Source organism: Sitophilus oryzae, unplaced genomic scaffold (assembly GCF_002938485.1).
Source record: "Sitophilus oryzae breed Bouriz unplaced genomic scaffold, Soryzae_2.0 scaffold_87_pilon_pilon, whole genome shotgun sequence".
In the NCBI taxonomy this organism is placed as follows: domain Eukaryota; kingdom Metazoa; phylum Arthropoda; class Insecta; order Coleoptera; family Curculionidae; genus Sitophilus; species Sitophilus oryzae.
Genome location: NW_022147505.1, coordinates 1,131,767 through 1,156,189, shown reverse-complemented (window position 1 = coordinate 1,156,189; position 24,423 = coordinate 1,131,767). Strand labels below are relative to the sequence as shown.

At 32.5% G+C, this 24,423-nt stretch overlaps 1 protein-coding gene across 1 annotated transcript in view; it reads right to left on the bottom strand.

The window, feature by feature from the left end:
• The window catches only part of LOC115890500 (cyclic AMP-responsive element-binding protein 1), a 52,138-nt gene extending 27,919 nt beyond the window's left edge, over positions 1–24,219 (bottom strand). Inside the window, exons 1-3 of the mRNA XM_030910747.1 lie at positions 23,954–24,219; positions 23,023–23,107; positions 2,856–3,010 (exon numbers count right to left, since the gene is read on the bottom strand). Of these exons, the coding sequence (XP_030766607.1) occupies positions 2,856–3,010; positions 23,023–23,088 (221 nt within the window). The 5' untranslated portion in view covers positions 23,089–23,107; positions 23,954–24,219. The remainder of the gene's footprint in view (positions 1–2,855; positions 3,011–23,022; positions 23,108–23,953) is intronic.
• Between the last annotated feature and the right edge of the window lie 204 nt (positions 24,220–24,423).

The window sequence follows — 24,423 nt, the reverse complement described above, 5'->3', positions numbered from 1 at the left end:
TCTTAACTCAACAACAATAAACCATCAAATAAAGCATCGTTCAGAAATTTACACAATCACTGATAAATCACCACAATCAATTAAATTCAAAAATGTTATCTGTTTTAGGCGCTAACACTAGTAGTTAGTCCCAAGCCGGCAAAATAATTAACATTGACTTAATTACATCGAGAAAAAAAATGGCGAATCCCCCAGTAACGACGTCACCTATTTGGCTAACTAATAATTTACAACTGTCGCTTTAATAACATAAAAAATACATATATAAGTTTTATAATCGCTTAATAAGTATTTAAAAAAAAGCCTGACGTCAGAGTAAGTATGTGGTTTGTGTTCAAATAAATTTACGTACGAATGAATGCATCAATTCGCGCTGGATATTTTTATAAAAAAAGTCTTTTTTTCGGCCTTGTAATCCTGCTAGTCATCCTAACTTTTGTTTTATTTTTCGTCGAAATTATTATACAGGGTGGTTCGAATGGTCTTATGGGAAAGTTCGGCAGCATATTCTACAGGTAAAAATAAGTAAAAAATTGGTCACGAAGGGTTCCGTACTATTATATTCATTTTGTCGAAAGACAACTTTTTTTCCGATTTAGCTGAAATTTTGAATGCGCGTATAAGTAATTTAAAAACAAATAAAGAAACACATTACTAAAAATTGTATTAATCAATAATAAATATGTAAAAAGTAAAAATAAATATGTAAAAATATGTAAAAATTTAAAAAAAACGATTAAAAAAAGTCGCCTTGACTAGGATTCGAACCTGCCTTACTACGGCTCCAACGTCATAGCAGCGTAAAGTCCTAACGCTTTAAACCACGCGGCCACCGAGGACTTGAAAGGTTCTATGTAAAATTCTTACTTAAAAGATAATGTTTAGTGAAAGTACTTTTTTTTATTTATAAACATTTATTTAATTCTGTTTTTAGTATTTGTTCTTATAGCGGCAACATAGATACATTATCTGTAAAAATTTCAACTGTCTAGCTATAACGGTTCATAAGATAGACATTTGTGACAGACGGACGGACATAGGGTTCCCGTTTTTACCCTTTGGGTACGGAACCCTAAAAAGGCGTCCATCAATCTCAAAGACACCTGGTTTATAAATACAAAACACAAAACAAAAAGACTCAAAGTCTCTGAAAGAGACTGAATCTTTTTCCTTTGTCTTTTGTATTTGTCAATGATGTCATGCATTGACTATTTGGATTCCAAATATCTGGAGAACCATTACTATAGTCTGTGAAACGAATAACTTTGAATTTGACAGTTCCCGCGGACTTTTCTAGTGTTAATTTTGTTAGGTTAGCAACTTGCGGCCATGCTGACGCAATGCCGTCTCTAATAGAACAGCCTCGGAGCGAGATTTATGACGTCACGCTAGTTAGATACTACGGATTAATAAATATGTTGAGAATACATGGAAAATATAATTCTTCCTTGTATTTTTGATTACATTGATTATGGCTGAAATCGTACTCCATAGTCAATGTAGATAGTTTTAGTGTTAAGAATAATAATTTTAAAAAATATGTGGTCATCTTTTGACAAGTTTATATTAATTTATTAATTCAGTAAACATTATGTCGACACAAGGTTGTGAATATTTCATATGATTTTTGGATTCTAACACTGATGAAGGCTATAATGTTAGCCGAAACGTTTTTTTTAAACCAAAAAAATAATGAAAACTTAATTAGCGTTTTTCCCTAACATAAATCCCAAAAAAATCAAAAATTTTGGAATAATTTTACGTATAAAATGACAGCGATCTTTATTTCATAGCCATCGCTGACGCTTTTTTTTATGATATTGTATTATTTGAAAATATAATTTTTCGAACATTAATACTTGCAAAATATACATATAAATTTTGTGAATGCAAATAATAATACATCACTATTAGTAGATATTGAATGTTTTTTGTTAAATTAGATCGTATATATATATTGTATTTATTAACTGTATATTATGTATATTTCATATAAACTATATCATTTTTAAAATACAAACCAAAAATACGAAGAATAATTATATTTTCCATGTATTCTACAACATATTTATTAATCCGTAGTATCTAACTAGCGTGACGTCATAAATCTCGCTCCGAGGCTGTTCTGTTAGAGACGACATACGTCTGATATTTAGAAATGTCGAAAGCTGATGACGTTTTACTTTTGACAATTATTACATTTTGTGTTGATTTTTGCAAGAAAATGAAGAACTGTCACTTGTTTTATTATTTTCCTTTTCTATTTCACAAAAGTAAAAAGAGTTACCTATCTGATTCGTTCAGGCACTCAATTTAAAGAATATCAGTAACTTTTTTGACAGGGGGATTTTATATTTGCAATGTTGGTAAAAAATAACGGTCAAAATTCAAAGTTATTCATTTTATAGACTATAGTAGCGATTTTTACCAAGAGGCTTTTTTTACGTAAAACATGACGGAAAAGTTTTTTTTTCACTCAGTAGTGTAATACAGGTACGGGCGAAAAGTTACTACTCTTCAAATCAGTTGAATACCATGTAGGTGGCGCTCCCTACAAGTAGGAGTCATACTGGCATAGAAATAGAATAACCCATGTCAAAAACCACCCAGATACAAATTTCCATCCAAATATCGACGTTAGTTCAAATATTTGGAAAAATAAATGAAATTTCTACGCCCTGTATCTCCGAAACCAAGCATTTAAGGACATAAATGTACACGAACTTTTTCACTTATTTTTACCTGCACAATATGCTACCGAAGTTTCCCGAATTCAATTGGGACCACCCTGTATACCTACACGTGTATTCTTTACGGAATTCATTGATTGCAGGATCATATTACCATCATATTACCTTACCCTTAGAGTTTGTAGGCTTCCTTGCGTCGTCTGTATGACAGAATTTGGTTTGCTAGTGACTAGGATGACGTTCCCTTTGCTGAGCATAGGCTGGATATTGGCCGCCGTCTGTATGACCGACTGCTGATTGGGTTGAATAACACTCTGAACCTACAAAAGTAAAATTAAAATTAAATAATATACAAATAGAAATAATCAGATAAATAATTTTATTACGATTAAATTTATGTATATATCTTCATGTAATACCAAAGAAAGTGATAACTAAAAATAGAATTTTACGTCTGCGAATATTATTTAGACGCATATAGAATAAATATTGATGCAAATTGTTCGTAATAAAGTAGTGCTTTTATGGCAGTTGTGTACGTCACAGATTTTAAATAATGGCGGGAAAAATAAAGAAAAAACGTGTCACGACCTTGATCATTGCCAGCATATAAAAATAGATATACGTAAATTTGCACGGCTATCCAGTCTTAAAATATAACGATATGACTGTTATGTTTTCTTTTTACTTAAAAAAAAAAACAAAAATATTAATTTCAGGTTGTTATATCAGACGTCATATTTAGGAAACTCCCCCTTTTTACTCATCATACATACGGTGCGTATACGTACAAAATTGTGATTGTAATTGATCCCATTCATACTGCCAAAATCATCACAGAACACCTCCAGAACCGGGCACTAACCAAATAAAATATCTTGGAATGAATGATAAGAACGAAACGTGTTAGTTCTGGCATGCGCCTATTGGCCGAACTGTATTATCATCAATCTTTCTCGTTTTATCAATAATAAATTACAGGTGTTTGTTTATTGAGATAAACAGCCGTTCAAATATTTAACCGATAATTACGCGGTGCTGAATTTTAGGTGTGGAGTATTTAATTCGGTGCTAATAAGCGCCTCGGTGAAACATTCTTGGATTAAAAAAAAGAAGAAAAAACTTTATACTGGGCGAATAAAAGATTTGTAAAACGACTCGTACTTTTATTTTGTAATAATAGACTGTTTTTATAGTCTATGGGTACGAACATAGTGGAGGCAGGTTTCTGCTTTCCGGCAACCAGCGCCGTCTCCGGGGGCCTATTCTTGACAACTCGCATCTTCAAATATCGCTCGCATCTCGCATCTCCTAAAAAGCCGTATAACAATACACAGATGCGTAACTTTGCGTATATGCATCACGTGTATTGTATATGGCTATTTCGGAGATGCGAGAAGGATTCGGAAGTAGATAATTAAAAGGAAATTTACCTGATTAACTACCTAACCTAACCAAACCATATTCAAACGCTGCGCCCGGCCACTGCCGGGGCCGCACATAGATGTATTTTGGTCTATAAACCTGGCCAAAAGTGTTATTTTTTTTATTTTCATTTTTTATCTTAACTGAACACAAATCTATAAATACTAAATGTAAGCACGTTTATTAGTTATTAGCTTTTTTAAGTCGTAAGTTGACTATCAAATAAATAATATATTTCAGTTAAAAGTATGAATTATCTTGAGTGTATTCTGAATATTTCTAAGATTATAAAAATAGTGGAATTGTTTGTAGTGCTTTTTTTGCAAATTGTTCATAATAACTGTCATGATGGATACAGAGCCAGCTTTGTTTGTTGGCTCTGTTCTGTTTTATGCCATATTTTTATTTTGAAACGTTTCCTTCTATTCTATTTTTTTATAATGTTTTATATTTAAAAAATCAGTGGCATTTTTATAAGGTGTAAGACTATTCGGCAATATTCCGCATGGAAATTAGTATCCGTTCAATGCTTAAAGTCTCCAGCATTGGAATATGCACAAAAATCTTGCCAATATTTGCCACTGCCAAAAAAAACATTGATTTAAATAGATTCTTAAAGGAAATAGTCTTTACCCTATTAACACCCATCCTCGCTCAAATATCGTCTATAATATACAAATTACTTTCTTGTTCTAGCATCCTCATCCAATTGCTTGGTTTTGCACAGAATGGCCCTATTTGATCGGTGGAAAGGGTTTCAGAGTAGAGGAAAAAATATTGTGTAGGAAAAACAAAATGGGGTTCCATATTAGCAACCTCTCCTCTAATTAATAATTAATATTACTAGCAAAAAAGCAAAAAAATCATAAAACATAATTTTGGCCAACTTTTAGTTCTTAATACCCCCTGTGCGCCGTCGGCGCGTGCAAAAGCAGAAATAAATAAATTTTCGTTCCGGTAAAAGCGAGAACGCCGATGAACGCTGGTTGACGGTGCCTGCCTGCTTTCACTGTGAACTAGCCGATTTGATAACACGCTTTAATTTTTCAAGGTTATAAGCGCGAGGCGGCGCGGCGCGGCGCTACTATGTAACCATATACAGGGTGTCCCAGAAATAAGTGCAAGTATTTTAACTGGTAGTATAGTTCAACCCCAGAAACACGCCTATGAGGTTTTTTTCTAAATATTTTTTTTTGAAAATTCGGAATTTTTTGAAAATATTTTTGGAATTTTTTTGCAATTTTTTTTAGTTTTTATTTAAAAAAATAATTTCTTGATAATATGGCAACATAGGTAGTAGATTAAATTTATAAGAAAGAAAATCCAGAAAAGATCCAGTGGTTCTCAAACAAATCTCGAAGTATTGGAAAGAATATGTAAGGACCAAGAACTATTGACTACAATAAAACGACGAAAAGCAGCATATTTTGGTCATATTTTTCGAAATAACAAATATAGTTTCCTACAGCTGATCGTTGAGGGAAAGATTGAAGGACGACGAGGCATCGGGCGTAAACGGTTTTCCTGCATGCGGAATTTGCGCCAGTGCCATGGTTTAATATAGGAGAGGCAAGTGCAATTATCCGTTTGGCTCAAGACAGGGAGGAATTCCAATTGATGGTCGCCAACCTCCGATGAGGAGAAGGCACATGAAGAAGGTTCTCAAAATTTGAGCAAAAAATCATTTTTTTTGGAAATTTTCAAAGTAAAATAACTCCGTTATTTTGGACTTATTTGAAAAACGATAAAGAGAAAATATGTTTCTTTTATCGAGATCTACCACCCTTCAAAAATACTTGCACTTATTTCTGGGATACCCTGTTTATAACAATACACGTGATGCGTATACGCAAAGTTGCGAACGATGTCAAGAATAGGTGCCCAGATTGGCGCTGACTACCAGTAAGCGGCAAACCTGCTTGCACTGTGTTCGCACACTAAGAGCCTTATGTAGCCATAAAAAACCTTATCATCGTTACACGGTTAATTTTTCTTATGAAGTATCCTTTTGTGTTGCCATTATGAAATAGATGTCTGCCAGCGCGAATCTTCGCCAGGCTTAAAGCGGGGGCGATCAATCGAAAGGGTGAAATTGTGACACTAAAAATATTATAAGGTACACGAGTTAAGCTTGATTTTCATGCATCCGTTGTCCGACGATACGTTGATACGATATTAATTTTATTGGTAGAATTTAAAGACTTTCATTGGTTAGAAAATAACGCAGTTTTTAAATTTATTGCATTTTCATGCCTCCGTTTATCGGATATACGTTGGTGTTATTTTCTATTTTCGTTTCCATAACGATTTTGAATAAGAAGACTAAGGAAGGAGCATATCAAAAATCTTAGGTCCACCGCGATGGGCCTCAAATATGGCCGACTTAAATTCCGGTTTATCAGTGCCGTTCTAATTTTATTTAAAAAATGTAAAACTATGATGTAGGGTAGACGTGGGGTAGACTCAATAATATGTTGTTTTATTTTACGTTGTGAATAAATGTTGGTAGTTATTAAAATTGTTACAAAAATATATAATTCTAATAAAAATAGATAAGTTATAATAATTATTTATTAACACAAAAATCCGATACGCTACTGAAGCTGGTAAATCAAATTGACGTATCTAAATTCTTTGACATCTAATCTTTGACAAGTAGTAAATAAAAGCAAAAATGCAAGAAAAAATATATAATAAGTTAATTTAAGTGAATTTCATAAATGATCGGTTTACTACACGTATGTATATTATATAGTCACTTACTAGCGAAATGTTCCATTATTTCACTCGATTTTCGCCGAGATCTATCGCATGCTACACAAATAACTATTTTACAGTCTTTTTCGATAAATCGCAATAGTGTCACTGTTAATTTAAGTTCTGACACAATTTCCATCTAGATTTACTACCTTTATACAACTATCAGTAGTAGAATAAATAATAAATAACACAAAATAAGCTCCGTAAAGACTGACAAATCCATAAAATTTCAAATCAAATTCAAATGTGTCAAATGAATCGTCAAACAGAACTGTCAAGGATCCCCACCCTAGAGTGCTTTTTCCGCCCACCATGCATGAATACATGGATAGCATCATGCTCCTTCTTTAGTCTTCTGATTCAAAGGGTTAAATCATAGGGTTAAATTAAGTTTATCAAAAAATTGTCAAAACGTCAGTTATCGTATGAACGGGTCCGTTGACGGGCCGAAGTAAAATATTTACGGATGAAAAGTGGCGCGAAAACGATATGACCAATCAGAGCACCGTCGGACGAACGTATCAACGTATAACGGATGCATGAAAATCAAGCTTTATAATTACCAAATAGCGAGGGGTGTCTCACTATTGGAATTACATGTACATTTTCTTGACAGTCGCTGGCAGTCATTGGCAGTCTTATGGCAGTCGCCTATAATAATTACATGGCAGTCATAGGCAGTCTTCTTCGTAGTCATTGGCAGTCGCTTGACAGTGAAAGATTATTTTGGCAGTGCGTGTACATTTTTTACCCGAGTGAGACACCCCTCGCCAAATAGATTTTGTTTATTATTAAGAAACGTGAAAAATTGTTTGCAGACATTTTTCTCGTGGCTAAAATGCCGGCAGACAACACGAAAGAGGCCTGATTTTTTTCCGGAGCCCATAATTTAAAAAATAAATGGCATACATGCATGCCGATTGGTAGAATATCATATTTATTTATTTTAAAAGCCGTATACAAAAGGGCAGACAAAAAGATCGTGGCTAAATCAGCGACACACAGTTATCAAAAGCGCGATATTACTCTAGGGCTTTCAGGGAACGCTCGCCGCCTCATCTATTTAAGTATAGATAAATAATGTATACGATTATATTATAAATATTGTTTTTTATCAAAACAGATATTATCATACATTTACTATTCTGCCTCACTATTTGTATCTAACTCATCGTACTACAAATCCTCTCTCTCTCAAATGAGTCTTCCTCTGAGTCGATATCTGCACCGTAAAGTTTTTGTAGACTTACATGTACATATGATGTTTCAATTAATTGACAACCGACGAGCGTTTCCTGAAAACGCTTATACAGGGTGAGTCTTAAATAAGTGCAAATACTTTTAGGGATGATACTATATTTCGACTCCAGGAACACGTCTATGAGGTTTTTTCGCAAAAAAGATGTCGAAAATCGTGCATTTTTTAAATTTTTTTCTGTATATTTTTGAAAACTTTATAGAGCTGCCTGTTCACCGCAAATTTACCAATGTTATGCCGTGGGTAAATTTGGGCAATTATTTCTTAACCTACCATGGTTACGACACTATACTCTATGGTTACGACACTAAAAAAATGGATGCAAATACAGAAAAAAACAGGTGGCTCACAAAATTATTTAAAAATAAATCAATTTCTTTTTTAATTTTCAAACTTGAATAAGTCGGCTATTTTGGACTTATTTGGAAGACGGTAAAGAGAAAATATGTTTCTTTTATCGAGATCTACCAGCTCTGAAAATATTTGCACTTGACTATGACTCACCCTGCAGAGAGCAATATCGCACTTTTGATAACTATCTACCGCTGACTGAGCCACGATTTTGTTTGCCCTTTTGTATACAGCTTTTAAAATAAATAAATATGATATTCCACCAACCGGCATGCATGTATGCCATAATTTTTCTTTCAAAATTATGTCCTTTTGAAAAAATTTCATGCCATGCCTCTTTCCTGTTATTAACAGTATTTTTATGTATTGGCAACATTAATAGTAAATAATGTAATGTAATAAACCGCTTAAATTCTGCCAAAATTTTAGGGTATGCGCCGCCTACCTTGCCTACCCTAACGAGCCGCCACCGAGATAGTACCGATTGCCTCTCTTTAAATTGTCACTCTGTATTTTTATGATCAAATATAATTATTTTTTTATATCTACGCATAAATTATTAAAATTTATGTTATTTAAAAATTTCATCAATCAATAAAATTATTGATAAATTATAATCTTTTAAATAAGATTTAAATTTTTAATTGCGACAAAAACGTCGATTTATTATTAACCGGTGTGAATAATTTCTATAATTTAGGTTAGGTTATTGCAAATTATTTGAATTATACAGTAAAGGACCCATACTGTGACGTATATGAAGTAGGTAAAGTAAGGGCGAAACAATTTTCGATGTATGTAGCATTACATAGCTGTCTAGCGTGTACCAACGACTTCGTTCGCGTCGAATTAATCATTTGTAATGGTGATGATAAAGCAAAGCAAGAATTTCCATTAACATACAAACTGGATAAAATTTTCTCACATCTATGTCAGCATGAGCAAAAACAATATGGCGATATTATTATATAACTTGGTAATATTTGAGGGGTAGTTTCATCTCGTTGGAATTTGACTTTCGAAAAATCCGTTTGCCAAAAATAAGCTTTTTACCTCAAGCAGTTTAAGCAGAATCGTGGTTAAGAAATTACCCAACTTTTTGGAACACCCTGTATGATTTTTTAAAAAAATTGAAAGTATGTAAAAAAACCAAATAAATTATGCTTGTCCAAGCGTTTTCCCGAAAGGCTAAAGGCGTTTTTTAAATAACAAATATTGTAATATGTATTTGAGGGGCGTTTTCACCCTCTTGGAATTTGAGATTCGAGAAACCCCTCCTTATAGAACCTCTACACCCTACAGTCAATCCGTTTGCCAAAAATCAGCTTTAAACGTCAAGCAGTTTAAGCAGAATCGTGATTACTCAATGGTCATATTTTATGAAACACCCTGTATAAATTTATAAAAAATCTTAAAATATGTAAAACAACAAAAAATATAAGTATTTAAGAGTTTTTCCGAAAAACTCACCGGATTTTAAATAAAAAATATTTTAATATTTTGAGGGATAGTTTCACCCCCTTAGAATTCGAGTTTCGAAAAATCCCTTCTTATCGAACCTCTACACCCTAAAGTCAATCTGTTTTCCAAAAATTAGCTTTTTACGTCAAGCGCTTTAAGCAGGATCGTGATCAATGACCAGATTTGTATACATTTTTACACCACTTTAACACCCTGTATACATTTTTAAAAATCTTAAAATATGTAAAAAAACAAAATAAAATATACGTGTTTAAGCGTTTTTTTCGGAAACTTGACCGTTTTTTAAATAAAAAATATTGCAATATTTGAGGGGTGGTTTCACCCTCTTGGAACTGGAATTTTGAAAAATCCCTTCTTATCGAACCTCTATACCCTAGAATCAACCTGTATGCCAAAATTGAGCTTCTCTGGTTTGAGCAGGATCGTGATTAATCAGTATGTCAGTCACTTAAGGATTTTATATATTAGTATAGATGTACAAAAAATAAAACCAATCTTACGTTGAGTGGTTTGAGCAGGATCGTGATTAATCAGTATATGTCAGTCACTGTATTATGTCAGTCACTTAACTGACATACTGATAACTGACAGTTGCTACAAAAACATGAAAAAACTAAATTTAACTATGCAACAAAATATTAAACTCGATGTGGTCATTGATGGATCATAAACTCATTGCATTCATTATTAAATTAACAATCAACAATCGATTTAGATTTAATTTTATTCCTTTTAAGGTTGGCGGCTCTGCTGTCAATGATTTGAAGTTGTCTCAACGGTCTCCTATACTTTACTACTATATTCTGTAGTTATTTGTACCACATGATTATAGAAACACCTTTTGTACAATTGTGCAAAGTATTTTCAAACAATGTAAACAACGATAACGTGCAAAAGAATATTGTCGACAGCTGACGTCAGGTCAAAACCCATGACGTACATTGGAAATTATTTTACGTTTAGTATAGTTAAAAACAATACAATTATTATTTATACTTAAAATGGTGGAAATTCATAACTAAACTTGTTAAAAAATTAAACGCCTTTAGGAGGATTAAAAAAAGTACTAAAAATAAACACGTTTTATTTTTTTTCATAAGTGTAAAGTCTAAATTACAGTATAACCAAAGAGTCCAATGATCAAGCATACTTTCTATATGATGATAAGTGCAAAAAATATAAAAAATATATTGAAAAGCAATATAAAATAGCAATAAAAAGTTTCGGAAGATCTCCAAACCATTCTCTAAGAAATACATACGTCAACTACAACTTACAAGCACTACTAAAATCCATAAGAATGTAATATTATATCACTAATGTCATGGCTGTATTACATAATATACAGGGTTGTTCACAACATACGACACGGAGTATTGCAGCTAAACGATTATTTTTTTACAAATTATAAGTTTTTGGTTCGTTGAAGGACTATTAGAGCTACAATTTAAAAATATTTTTGCAAGATACAGAGTGTCCTAAATAAATAAAAAATATCAAAGTTGTATTTTTTTAAATGGAACACCGGGTATATTATTACATTTTTAGTTTCTACGATTAAAATAAAGGTTAATTTGATTAAGGTTTATCACACTTAAACCTTGCCGTTTTTGAAATATTTGCAATTTTGTGAAATTGCAGTAAAAATTTTAAGGCTTTGTTTCTCCAAGGGTATCAAAGTTTTTAATACTAAATATTTACTGAAGTTTGGTTTGGTTTTTTTTATTTATTGATCAGTTATTGTGTTGCAATAATAAAAATATACTACTAATTACTAATAATAAAAATAATACTACTAATTTATTTTAAAAAATTTCTAGCTTTAAACGGCAATAGCTTGTTTAATTTAAATGGATAGCCTTAAATAAAACACCCTGTATATTTTAGGAGAATTAGATGCGCAATTTAATTGTCTATAAAAATGTATAATAACATTTTTACTATGCATTTTTACCTGCCGTTTCAAGTTTTCGTATAAAATCTCATTTATCAATATACCCATGGAATATTGACATTTTAGATTGTTTTTAAAGCAACAAATGTACAAAGTGTATAGGTGCTAAAAACTATAATATTACTAGCCAATTTTTACACAAAATGAAAACTATTTAAATCTTTATAAAAGAGTATACCATGAATTAAATATACCACCATTAAAAAAATTGTTACACTTCTTTAAAAAATTGTTACATTTTTAAAAATAATCTAAAATGTCAATATTCCATGGGTATATTGATAAATGAGGTCTAAATTATAAGAAAATGCATTTTCTACAAAAACTTGAAGAGATAGGTGAAAAATGGTATAATACAATTAGATAGACAATTAAATTGTGCATCTGATTATCATATATATACAGGGTGTTTCATTTAAATTAAACAAGTTATTGCCATTTAAAGCCAGTAATTATTTAAAATAAATTTTTAAACACTCTGTATAAGGTAGTATAATTTTTATTATGCAACGCAAAATTTAGTAAATAGAAATACTTCAGTACAATATTTGGTTTTAGAAACTTAAACAAGCCTAGAGAAATGAAGCTTTAAAATTATTACTGTTTTTTTCACAAAAACCTTAATATTTCAAAAACGGTAAGATTAAAATGCGGTAAACCTTAATCAAATCTACCTTTATTTTCATCGTAGAAACTAAAAATGTAATAATATACAGGGTGTTCCATTTAACTTTGATATTTTTTATTTATTGTGTCCCACTCTGTATCTTTTAATCAAAAATATTTTTAAATTGTAGCTCTAATAGTTCTTTAACGAACCCAAAACTTACAATTTGCAAAAATCTAATCGTTTAGCTACAATACTCCGTGTCGTATGTGGTGAACAACCCCGTATATTATATTACTCGTGTTAACATTAATAGAATAGAATAACAAGACATAAAACAATTGGTAAACAGTTACAGTCTTCGAATTGTCAGTGAATACTTTGTTTTCATAAAATGTATTTTCACTAAACACAATGACATAATATGTGTTAGTGACGTAATACCTTATTTTGTACCTCTAAAAAATTAAATAAAATGTAATAAGGTTAACTTTTATGAATGCAATTAATGCATTTGTGCAATAATTGCACTGAAGATGCATCCACATTATCCTAGAAAAAGCGGATCGGCGTATCGCATCGGCGCAACGACCTTGAAACGATTTCCAGTAATTCTATTGGCTGAAAAATTCATCTGTCAAAAATTTCAGCCAATAGAATTACTGGAAATCGTTTCAAGCTCGTTACGCCGATCCGCTTTTTCTAGGATAATGTGGAGGCACCCTGAGGTGTAGAGATTTGTGCAGAGATTTTTATTGTTTTAGTAGCAGTTTAAGCAGTCTCCAATTTTAGCACATTTTTGAAAGAAGATACTTACAATTTTGAAAAATAATTATCTGAATTAATTTTCTATCCAAAATTTGTAAAAAAATAATTTTTAATTTATAAAGTGCCAACTATGGATAACAATTTACTTTAGGGTTCCAAGTTCCTAAAACTTAATACCTAGATAGAATTGGATGTCGTTTTTTTCGTTCATACAGTATTTGCCGAATATCGTTTGCTTTTTTTAAAATTTAAAATTGATTTTTCCATAATCGTTACTTTATTTATTAGGATTAATATTTGTCTATTTATACAGGATGCTACAAATTCGGGGTACGAGCATTGGTATCTAGGAAACCGTAACAGATACGAAGATGGTTAAATTGGGGCAAAATTGTTCTTTGGGATGTTCACCAAGATGCCATCAAAAAGTATTAAACATTTCAAGGATTGCTGAGTTTTTTTGGAAAAAACGAATTTTTTTTGAAAATCAGTTTTATTTTTTCCTGTCGTTACTTTTTGGAAAATCAAAAAACTAACTACATATTCTCATAGCCACTTTATTAGGACTATCTGATAGTATTTTTAGATTTTCAAATTAGCTGATTGTTTGTGAGACACAGAGGCTTTTTTAAATACGGACCCGCATTTTTTATTTCAAGTTTTGAAAGAACTCGGTCTCCTGAGTACAACGATATGCCACACTTGATACTTTTTTTTATTTTGAGTACCTTAACAATAACAAAACTATTTATTTATTATTTAAAATAATTTCTAGTCTGGTTTTTTAAACTATTTAATCTGATTATATTCATCGCAACAATATTGATCAGCGCTAATTAACAATGAATAAGAAAAATCGAGCCAATTGGAAGATTCAAATAAATAATATCCAGACCAGCGACTTATAGATATTATTTTTGACTTTTTTTATTGTGAATTTCAAATCTCAGTGTACGATCTAATAATATGCATAATATTAATCGAAGTTATTATAAATAAATCAACTTCTACAAACTAGTTTCTAATGCTCTACAATTTCGAAAGCGTTACCACCCTCCCTAATGCACAATTTTTTTTTTCGTTCAATCTATAACTCTTTGAACATATCTTCTTAAACTTCCATGCATTTTGTATTCTTATTGTAAATATTGAAATGTATTGATTTCACTTTTTATAAATGACGTCAAGTAATGCCCCCCGCCCCTTGGCGACAGGCCCAAGAACCTCACTGGCCATTATACTGCTCTACCATTTCCAATCCATCTTCCGGGTAAACGATTTGATTGTTTATATTATATTTATATTATTTCATTTTTCATTATTTTACTGCATTTCAATACTAATATTTTACCCCACGTCACGTTAAGTTTGAAAGCTTATTAATATTGTAACGATGGGTGGGGTTGGGGGGTTGGTAAGGGGATATGGGAGGGGGTTAAAAATTTAAAAAAATCGTAACTCCAAAATTACAGTAGCTAGCGAAACGCGTTTTTCAATTTAAGATTAGGAATAATATTTGCAACAACATTTGTAATAACATCAAAATCAGTCAAAGTCGCAGTTTTTGAGATAAAAAAAATTGGAAAAATTCCTTTACTTTGAAATTAAAAGAACTGCCTACCAACTTTTTATTAACATATTTTAGCATGGGCGGCTATACGTGCCTCCCGGCGCCAAATTTTTGAATATGTAATGGGCACTTTGTTTACTCACTCGTTTCGAACTGTCTGAATCCATTTTTGCTTTTGATAAAGCTGAGAAGTTGTAAAATGTTGTTCCGGGAGAGTTCTATTCAGTGTTATAGCACCAACAATCACGCAGTTATGCTATCCTTTTCGTGTTGGTATATTTGCGGTAATTATTATCATTTGAAATTGTCACAACATAACGCGTCGTCCAATTTTGGGTTCTTTTTCACTTAATTTTTACCCCAAACAGCGTTACATCACATAAACTTCGTACCGAAACTTCGAGAATTTTATAGTTTCAATAACTCCACCATTAAAATCTGCGTGAAATACAGAGCCGTAAAGTTCTGATTTCCGCCGCACCGAGCACTGCTGTCGAACTTTTAAAATTCGACTGAAATGCATCTGGCCTATATGAGCCTTTTACTGGGGAGGAAGCGTATACAGGTTTTCATAAGGTAATAAATAAAAAAAGTCACAAAGAAATATAATTGGGCGTTTCAGATATTAATAGTGCATGCGCCCCACGTGTTTCTGAAAACGGAGGGATATTAATCTGGTCTGCATGGTGGGGGTGGCCATACGAACGGGTAGAAAATCAGAAAAGAAAAAAGTTATTCGCGCCAAAAGGGATGTTGATTAAATTGAGCGCGTCAAAGGGATGTTAATTGAACAGTAAAAAAGCTCCTATTCAAAAAGACTGTCGATTTGGACGCGACCAAAACTCATGACAGCTTTTTAGAAATACATAGTTTTCAGCACTACCTACACTTTATTGATGATTCCAGCTACTTCGTCTTGTGGAAATCGGCAGATTATGCTATTTTCGTGATTCTTGAATGATTTCCTTCAAAATAAAACAAAAAATAACCACGCTCGAAAATGTCCAGATGACGTTCTTTCATATACCGGGTGTTTATCAATAGAAGCTCACCCCTATACCTTTTTCACTTTTCAGGCAAAAATCAGGAGATTTGGTATCTTAGAATATCGAAACGTGATAACCTGCTAACTCCATTTTTTACGTTAATAAGTTTTTTATACCATTAGAAAGAAAAAAAAAACTCTATAAGTAGGGAAAGCAAATACATTTTTTCCTATTAAAGAAAATTTGCTGTTTTAACTCAATAATATCTGCTAACTGCCAGTGATCTGAAATAGCCACCGAAATTCTGCTATCTCCGTAATTTCCGTTACGATCACGCTAATAAAGCAAACACACGGATTTACTCGTATGTTTCTTTAGTACGGTACGTCGATCCAGGGTCGCACTAGGCCAAAGGGGTCCGGGTGGCAATGTAAGGAGGGGCCCATGTGGATTTTTTGCGTATTTTTTCGCCTTACGTTTTGGTCAATTTTTCCCTATTATATACAGGGTGAGTCTTAGAATTTTAGAATTTTTAGAATTTAGAATGAGTGGGAGGGGGGTTAATCACTTCGACCTTACAGATCCATTGTGTCCCCCTTTCTTGAATCATAACTCATCATACAGTCCCAGGGCTTTGACAAAAGCCAGTATCTGGGACGGTTTTATAGAGGGTAGTTCTCCATCTCCAATATCAGTCGTACCAAAATTCATGGCACGAATGGTTGTCGTCTCGGCGCACTCACTGATGAGGTGTACTGGTGTTTCACCATCTTCCCCACAGAATCTGCATTCGCCGTTTCTTCTTAGTTTCAATCTACTGAGGTGTTCATTGAGGAGACAGTGTCCTGTTAAAAACCCCGTGACAATCCGAAGATTGTTCTTACTCAGACCCCAGGAAGATCTGTGATTTTTCCTGATCATAAGCCCTCAGAAACTTCTTCGAGTGTCTTAGACCATTGCAAGATTTCCATTCCAGGTTGCGGATGGAATCTTCCAAGTTCTTGAGTTCCGCCCTGAGTTGGTTACCACTTGGAAAGCAGAACGGTTCTGGTCCAGTTAGTGGAGTGTTCGCTCCTTTCCTAGCTAGATTATTTGCTTTTTTCATTGCCTTCTATCCCTTTGGTGAGCAGGCACCCAGTGTAGGAGGACTTTGTTTTCTTTTGCCTAATTTATTCAGCTTCTCTATGCATTCTTTTGACCAATTTCGAATTGATTGATACTGAGTTGATCGCCTTTAACGCTGCTTGACTATCAGATAAGATGGTTATTTCTTGTTTCCGATAGTTCCTATCTAAGATAAGTTGTACGCATCTCTCGATAGCGTAGATTTCGCCTGTAGGATACTAGGGTAAGTGCCCATTGGTTCGGAGTAATTAGCTCTCGGCCCAAACACCTGATCCCTGTTCCCGTATTGGTTTTGGAAGCATCAGTATACCAAGTTATGGTATGGTCTTTTAACTGCTGGGCAAGCGTTTCACTCTTCCAATCCTTCTTATTGCTCAATACTACATTGACATGTTTGTCAAAGTTGTACGTTCTTGGCATATCGTCCACTGGGAGTTGCAGGAGTCAGGGTGAGTCTTAATTAAGTGCAAATATTTTTAGGGGTTGTATATTTCGACCCAAGAAACACGATTATATGTTTCTATTAGGTTTTTTATAAACCGCACTACCAGTTCTGCGAAATAGGACAAGTATTTTTTCAAAGGAACGCTTATCACGAAGATTCCTATATGGATATCTTTGAGCTTAAGCCCTTGAGGCCAAGAAGCAATTTTTCTCACAAAATAAAATCACTAGTAACATTCGTTCCGCTAGCAGATATTGCTTTATTTTTCTTGATAGAATAATAAATACTTGCTTATTACACTATTGTCGGTAAATTTAAGTAAACTGTTATAAATCTAAATAATAATGTCCATAAAGTCACATAAACTAATGTCGATTTTGTAAATAGTTACTAACTGTCACTAGAAAATTGCCATGGTGACACTAGCCATCTTGATTGCGATTTTATTGAAAAATCGCTTTTTATTCAAAATCTGAGCTAGATAGGTATAGGAAACCCTAGTATAGTTTGAAAGAGAATTTAAATCTGCTTCGATTTATTTAAAAAAATACAGGGTGTTGTATTTGAAATAACGAAGTTTTTATATAAAATAAATCCTTCAAATAGATCAGCAATTTTTGCCATTTTTGGTACCCCTGTATACTACATTTAAAGAAGCAATAACATTTTTCACTAAAGTTTATTTTCCCATCTTTGAACTCAGCACAAGAACTAATTCTGAAAAGTAATGTACAGGGTGATAGTAATCTATTCTATTGTAGTATACATATTTAAATATCTTTAAATATCTCAAAAACCAAAGGTTTTAAACATATTAAACTCTTATAATATATGCCTTTTTTTGGGCCCAAGAATCCAAAAATTAAATAAAATACCGGGTGTTCCATAAGAAAAAATATAACTTTGGTATGGATCTTAGTTCTGAAACACCCTGTATATTTCAAAATAATTTTAAATTGTGCACATTGTCTCTCCACATATACCCATAAAATATTTTGTTTCTACATCTTTCCGTTTTCGTATAATCAACCGAGGTGAATGAGGTGCGCCACCCTGTATAGAGGGGTTTGGGTGTAAACGCCCCACCCAATGGTCTTTCAATGGATAGAGTTGGGATTACAGTCCTAAATGGAAAATGAAAAAGCACTTCAAAGTTGTTTCTGCTCATGTGGAAGAGACACAAAAATCCTCCCCTGTACAATAGGTAATGCCCAGAGTTGGTAAATTAAACTGGTCAGCTCCCCCCCACAATACAAGTACCGTCGCGTCGCTACGCTCGTTGCTACGTGCTATGTCGCTCTGTATATTGTGTTTGTCTATATCTGCGTGAACCGATTTTGGATTACATTGGTTTAATCGGTGTAAAATATTTAACGCCCGTTTTGAGGGATTTTCAATAAAACTCCAGACAGTTTTTTCAGTGTAGGTACAAACAGTGGCGGACTAAATGTGGCCCCGGTCTGTTTAGATAATGATATACTCCTAATGCACATTTTGTAAAAATTGAATGACGTATGTATAATGGTTGACAAAATTCAAGTATTTATACAGGGTGTCCCAGGCTGAACCTGCGTTACAAGTTTTTAGAAAACTATAATTTATAATTTCACAATAAGATCTATCGATTAAAAAGGTAGATATTCTGTTTCTTTTTTCTACTGATATGGCGCCCTTATCGACTTTAGAAGTAAACATATTAGGGCCATCGTAAAAACAGATCGTCAAACACTGGCTCTAAATATAAGCAGGTAAAAGTTTAGCTTCCAGTTATTTCACATGTTTACAATATAACGTTAACCGTTTCTAGAACAAAATTATTTATATTTTTGGAGAAAAAAAACTGCCTGTCAAAATTTTTATATAGCCTAAACGTACAAATTTAGAAATATAGTCTAATGAACCCTGTTTGAAAAACGTTAAATGTAAATATCTATTTAAAAATACAGTTGTCCGTAATGACTACATATACAACTAAAAACTAATTTAATAAAAAAAAACAAGTGGTTGTAGAAAACTTTTCAAATATTATTTTTTTTTTTTTTAAACATCGAAACTCAAAGTCAAATAACAGGTATCATAACCATAAATAGAGTAGGTATGTCATATAAAAAATGTTTTATAGTTTTTACTAGAATCGACCCTTGATAAAAAAAAAGGGATTAGATGGAAGCATTACTGTTATGAAAACACACTTTCTGGTAATTTTTTCACTTTTTTAAAATGAGTGGAAGGGGTTGAAATAAACTACCCCTTTCATGCACTTGTTAACGAAATTTAAAGAAAAATCTTATCAAACTCATAGAAAAAATAAAATATTGTGCGTTGAATTTGAAGGATTTCATCTGAAAATTATTAATTTGGAAGAAAACTCAACAAGCGGCAGAAAATAATAATATTTCCGTGCAGTCTCTGGTCGCAACTGGTCTTCAACGGTCGATAAAGGACGTTAGTGTGCGCTATATCATTTGATTTAATGGTTTTAGAGGTAGCTGCGGCCTGGCCGGTGCGACCTGGTCGTCAGTGTGTTGAGCCCTAAGCCTGTCGGGGGCCTGGGGCGGCGAAGCTAAATGTGGCCCCCCGGTCTGTTTAGATAATGATATACTCCTAATGCACATTTTGTAAAAATTGAATGACGTATGTATAATGTTTGACAAAATTCAAGTATTTATACAGGGTGTCCCAGGCTGAGCCTGCGTTACAAGTTTCTAGAAAACTAGAATTTATAGTTTCACATGCAACTTTCTATTTTAAATGGGCGGCCCCATTTTTATTACATACTTAAATTCTCTGTAAAATTTTATGAATTTTTATATTAAACACTCTATACCTAACGTTAACCGTTTTGAGAAAAAAAAATATTTATAATTTTTGGAGAAAAACATTTATTGTCAAAATATGTAATCACCCGAAAAAATAGAAGGAATGGCAACGTTGTAACTTTTCAAATTTCTAAATTAGACATCTAGCTATCTATGTCAAAAAATTAAATTACATAGGAATGAGAAATACAGGATGCTTCAAATGTCAAACTTCCATCTGGTCTCAATTTTCTTTGTTATTTTGTTAAAAAAAGTGTTTTTTGTAAAATTTTGGACATTTTTTCTATCCCCAATCAAGTGTGGCTAGGGGAGATAAACTATAATATAAGGGCGGAAAATAATGTTTTTATTTTTTCTATAGGGCCGAAATAGATAGAAAATTCAATGTTGAAATAATTTTCCGTGTTTCTGAAAAACACTAACTGGTAACGATTTCAATTTTTTAAAATGAGTGGAAGGGGTTGAAATAAACTACCCCTATCATTCTTGTTAACGAAATTTAAAGAAAAATCTCTTATCAAACACATGCAAAAAAATTAATTTGATAGTTTAGTTTGTTTAGAAACTTTTTTATCTCTTGTATTTTTTAGGAAAAAATCTAGTCGGCCGCTGTTGCTTTTTAGGATGTTCCTAATATTATTTTATTTGATATTACTCTACTGCAATACGTTATTATCTAGATGATTATTATTATCGTTATTATCACTAGATTCTTAATCTAAAAATGTTTTTTGTCCTGACATGTAATGCTTTACATTTATTTAAAATCCCTAATCACCCGAAAAAATAGAAGGAATGGCAACGTTGTAAATTTTCAAATTTCTAGATTAGGTCTAGAATATATTTGTCTCTCTCATTACATAGGAGAGAGAAAGAAGGATATATCAAATGTCAAACTTCCATCTGGTCTCAATTTTCTTTGTTATTTTGTTAAGAAAAGTGTTTTTCAGTAAAATTTTGGACATTTTTCTATCCCCAATCAAGTGTGGCTTTTAGATAAACTATAATATAAGGAAAATATAGTGAAATTATTACTTTATAGGGCCGAAATAAAGAAAAATTCAATGTTGAAATAATTTTCCGTTTTTCTGAAAAACGGTAACGATAACGATGATAAATTCAAATTCTTTCGGGCCGGCCTGTAAATGTCAATTAGGTATAGAAAAATATAGAAATTAAACTTTTTAAGAATCAATTAAAAAAACTAAATAGATACATATATGTATCGTAGTTGATTAGTCGTAGGTAGAAATTTTTTAGACTGTTTAGAAAACACCCTGTAGATTTTTGATAATTATTTATCATATATTTTCATTTAAAGCACTGTGTCCTTAAACTTCCAGGGTTTGTTCTAAATCTTAAAAAAAAACGGCGTCAGCGATGGCTATGAAATGAAGATTGTTGTCATTTTATATGTAAAATTATATGGGGAAATCATATGACATATTTCAATGAGGAAAATGAAGATTAAAATATCCTTTACTTATATTACAACTACAACGACGGACAGAGGAATAAATAATGGGACAAATAAATGCACTGTTGCCAGTTCTTAAAGTGTGTAAGCATGGTTATAAATGAGCAGGTAATAAAAATTGAATTGAGCTTGCAAACCAATAGAATTGGTGAATTGTTGTTAGCGTGGGAATATTACATGAAATATTAGAACTGTTGCAGATTGACTAATATTAATTGATTAGTCTAATTTAAATGTTGCTGCAATAATATTCAAAATGATTGCTTGGGCTGTTTTAAATTATTTTTAATGCTAATATCTTCTCTATTAGATCCAGGAATATCTCAACTAGAAAATATTATAATTTATATGATAAAGTCATGAATTATTTAAGTGTGGTAAAATTGGTACTATTAAAGTATCCATCGCTGAACATAGGACATACCATGTAAATTTTGAAAATGAAGAATAAAAGTTGCCCATTATATTTGAAACTTTTTAAAGTACTCCTTAAAAAAAGCAAATTGTTCAAGCACTTAAATGGTCTACATAAATTTGTTGAGTTATTAGAGATACACAAATACATAAACTAATCGAAAACTTAAAATAATACGGTCCTGGTTTAAACGAACATAACAATTACAAACTATGTTACAATCTGACAAGTCTATTATGATTTTCCTCTACATGGATCTATCAAAAATATCCTAAATTATATTCTCTATGAAAAGTGTAATCCAGCAAAACATCATTGATGAAACAAATCAGATCCATATCAATTACGGTATCCTTATCATTGTTAAAATCTAAATCACTGACTAAAGATCCTTTATCCTTTGTGTTTAGTAATTAACAGTAATTTGAGAATGATTTGCATGGCTCAGGAAAAGACCTAGCTTTAACTTACTACTTATTTAATTTTAATAAGAACCATTTGAACATATTAGCCAGTGCAGAAAGCTTGACAAAACTTCAGCTTAATGCTTGAAACATAACTAGAAATTCACTACCATAGCTAAAATAATTAAGCATTAAGGAATCTACCTTGGATAATTGTGCTGAAAAATTATCAGTGACTATTTATGCATGCTTAGTCATTCCTTACTTCAAACATTTCAGAAAATGCGATATAAACAAATGAAAAAAAACATATTTGCAACTTAGCAATTCAAGGGCAAACATATTTAAAAAAAACTAGATAATGATAAAAAGTTATTGCTCGCAGTTGGGGTATCGGACCCCTACCTGCGTTTGCCCCTGAGGGATGGTAAGCTGAATAATGTTAGTAGCCGTCACCAGGGAAGATTTCAAATTAGTGGTCTTTACCGAAGATGCTATAGGGCTCTCTGGTTCCGTAGACAATGGATCACCATTTTCCTCAATCACATCCATCCTTTAGGGTCCTCCACACCTAAAATATTTTTCCTTCATAAACATATCCAAACATAATGTTATCGTTTAAATAGTGCAAGTCATTCATATTCTATTAATACAAATATGCTTTTGTCTTTAATAATATTTAAATTATCCTTTTAGGTAATTCTGAATATGGTAGAAGAAAAGCTCTATTTTATTGTAAAAATAGAAATATAATTATTGCTATCTATGGACACTCCTTCCCGTTTAGCCAATAAATATATCAAAGTACAATTACAATAACAAACTACATATAGTGCTTTTAGAACAAGGTCATGTTAGTAAAAGAAAAACAATATTTGTGTGTAGTGTAGCACTTTATTTTCTGATATAAAGTTGATGATTTAAAGAACGCAATGTTTCTGATTTATAGACAATTAAAATCAACAAATAATATATAAAAGTAACCCGGGATGACGTAAATGTTTACAATGATATTATCGCCACGTAAAATACGCACAAAAAACCGAATAGTTAAAATAGAATGAGATAATTTTTCGCAACACTAACCGCAACGGTACGACCGTTTAATCATATCCAATCCTAATCGGCGAACAGTAGTAAACCAACACATTTAACCGATGTGACGAAAACTGTTCCTTGTCATGTGTCGCGGCAAAACGTCCTACACGGATGGAAACCGAGATTTCCTTACTCGCTCTAAAATTAAAACCGAGTTAACGATATGCCACCATTATTCATCACCTTTTCGAGTAAAGCCGAAATACTATTTGACGACATGTCGATCGAAGCACTAAAACTCGAAACATATCGTATGGATGAACGAGAAGGGTTGCCTGGGCTATGTCAGAATGTTATTATTCTTCAGCTGGGCACTTACCACTTACGTATTCCTCGTCACAAGTTTGCTGCAATCGGAGTGGGTGAACTGGGTATACGTAGTAGCCACGTCAAAATTTCTGGGCGGTCGTCACTGAACGAACACTAAACACGAGTGCGCGTCACAATCATGGCGGTCGGAAGCGCGATTCCGACCACTCTCCTTACGTCGCAAGACCCGCAGCCGCCTATGTTTGGCTAGCAGCAGTGGCGTTGGATATGCCGAGTATTCGTCGAAAATATGCGACGTAGACCGAAGCGTATTACATTCAGGGTTAAATTATTATTTATTTTAAAACCATTTCTTTACATTTATTTTATAATTTATAATCTTATTTTAATTTGTAATATTTGGTTTATATCCTAAAATACGCTACTGTTTTATGCCCATGATATATGCCTATGTTACATTTCAAAATCTGTTGAATCAAGTTGAACAAACAAATCGAATCATTTAATAAAGAACAGCTT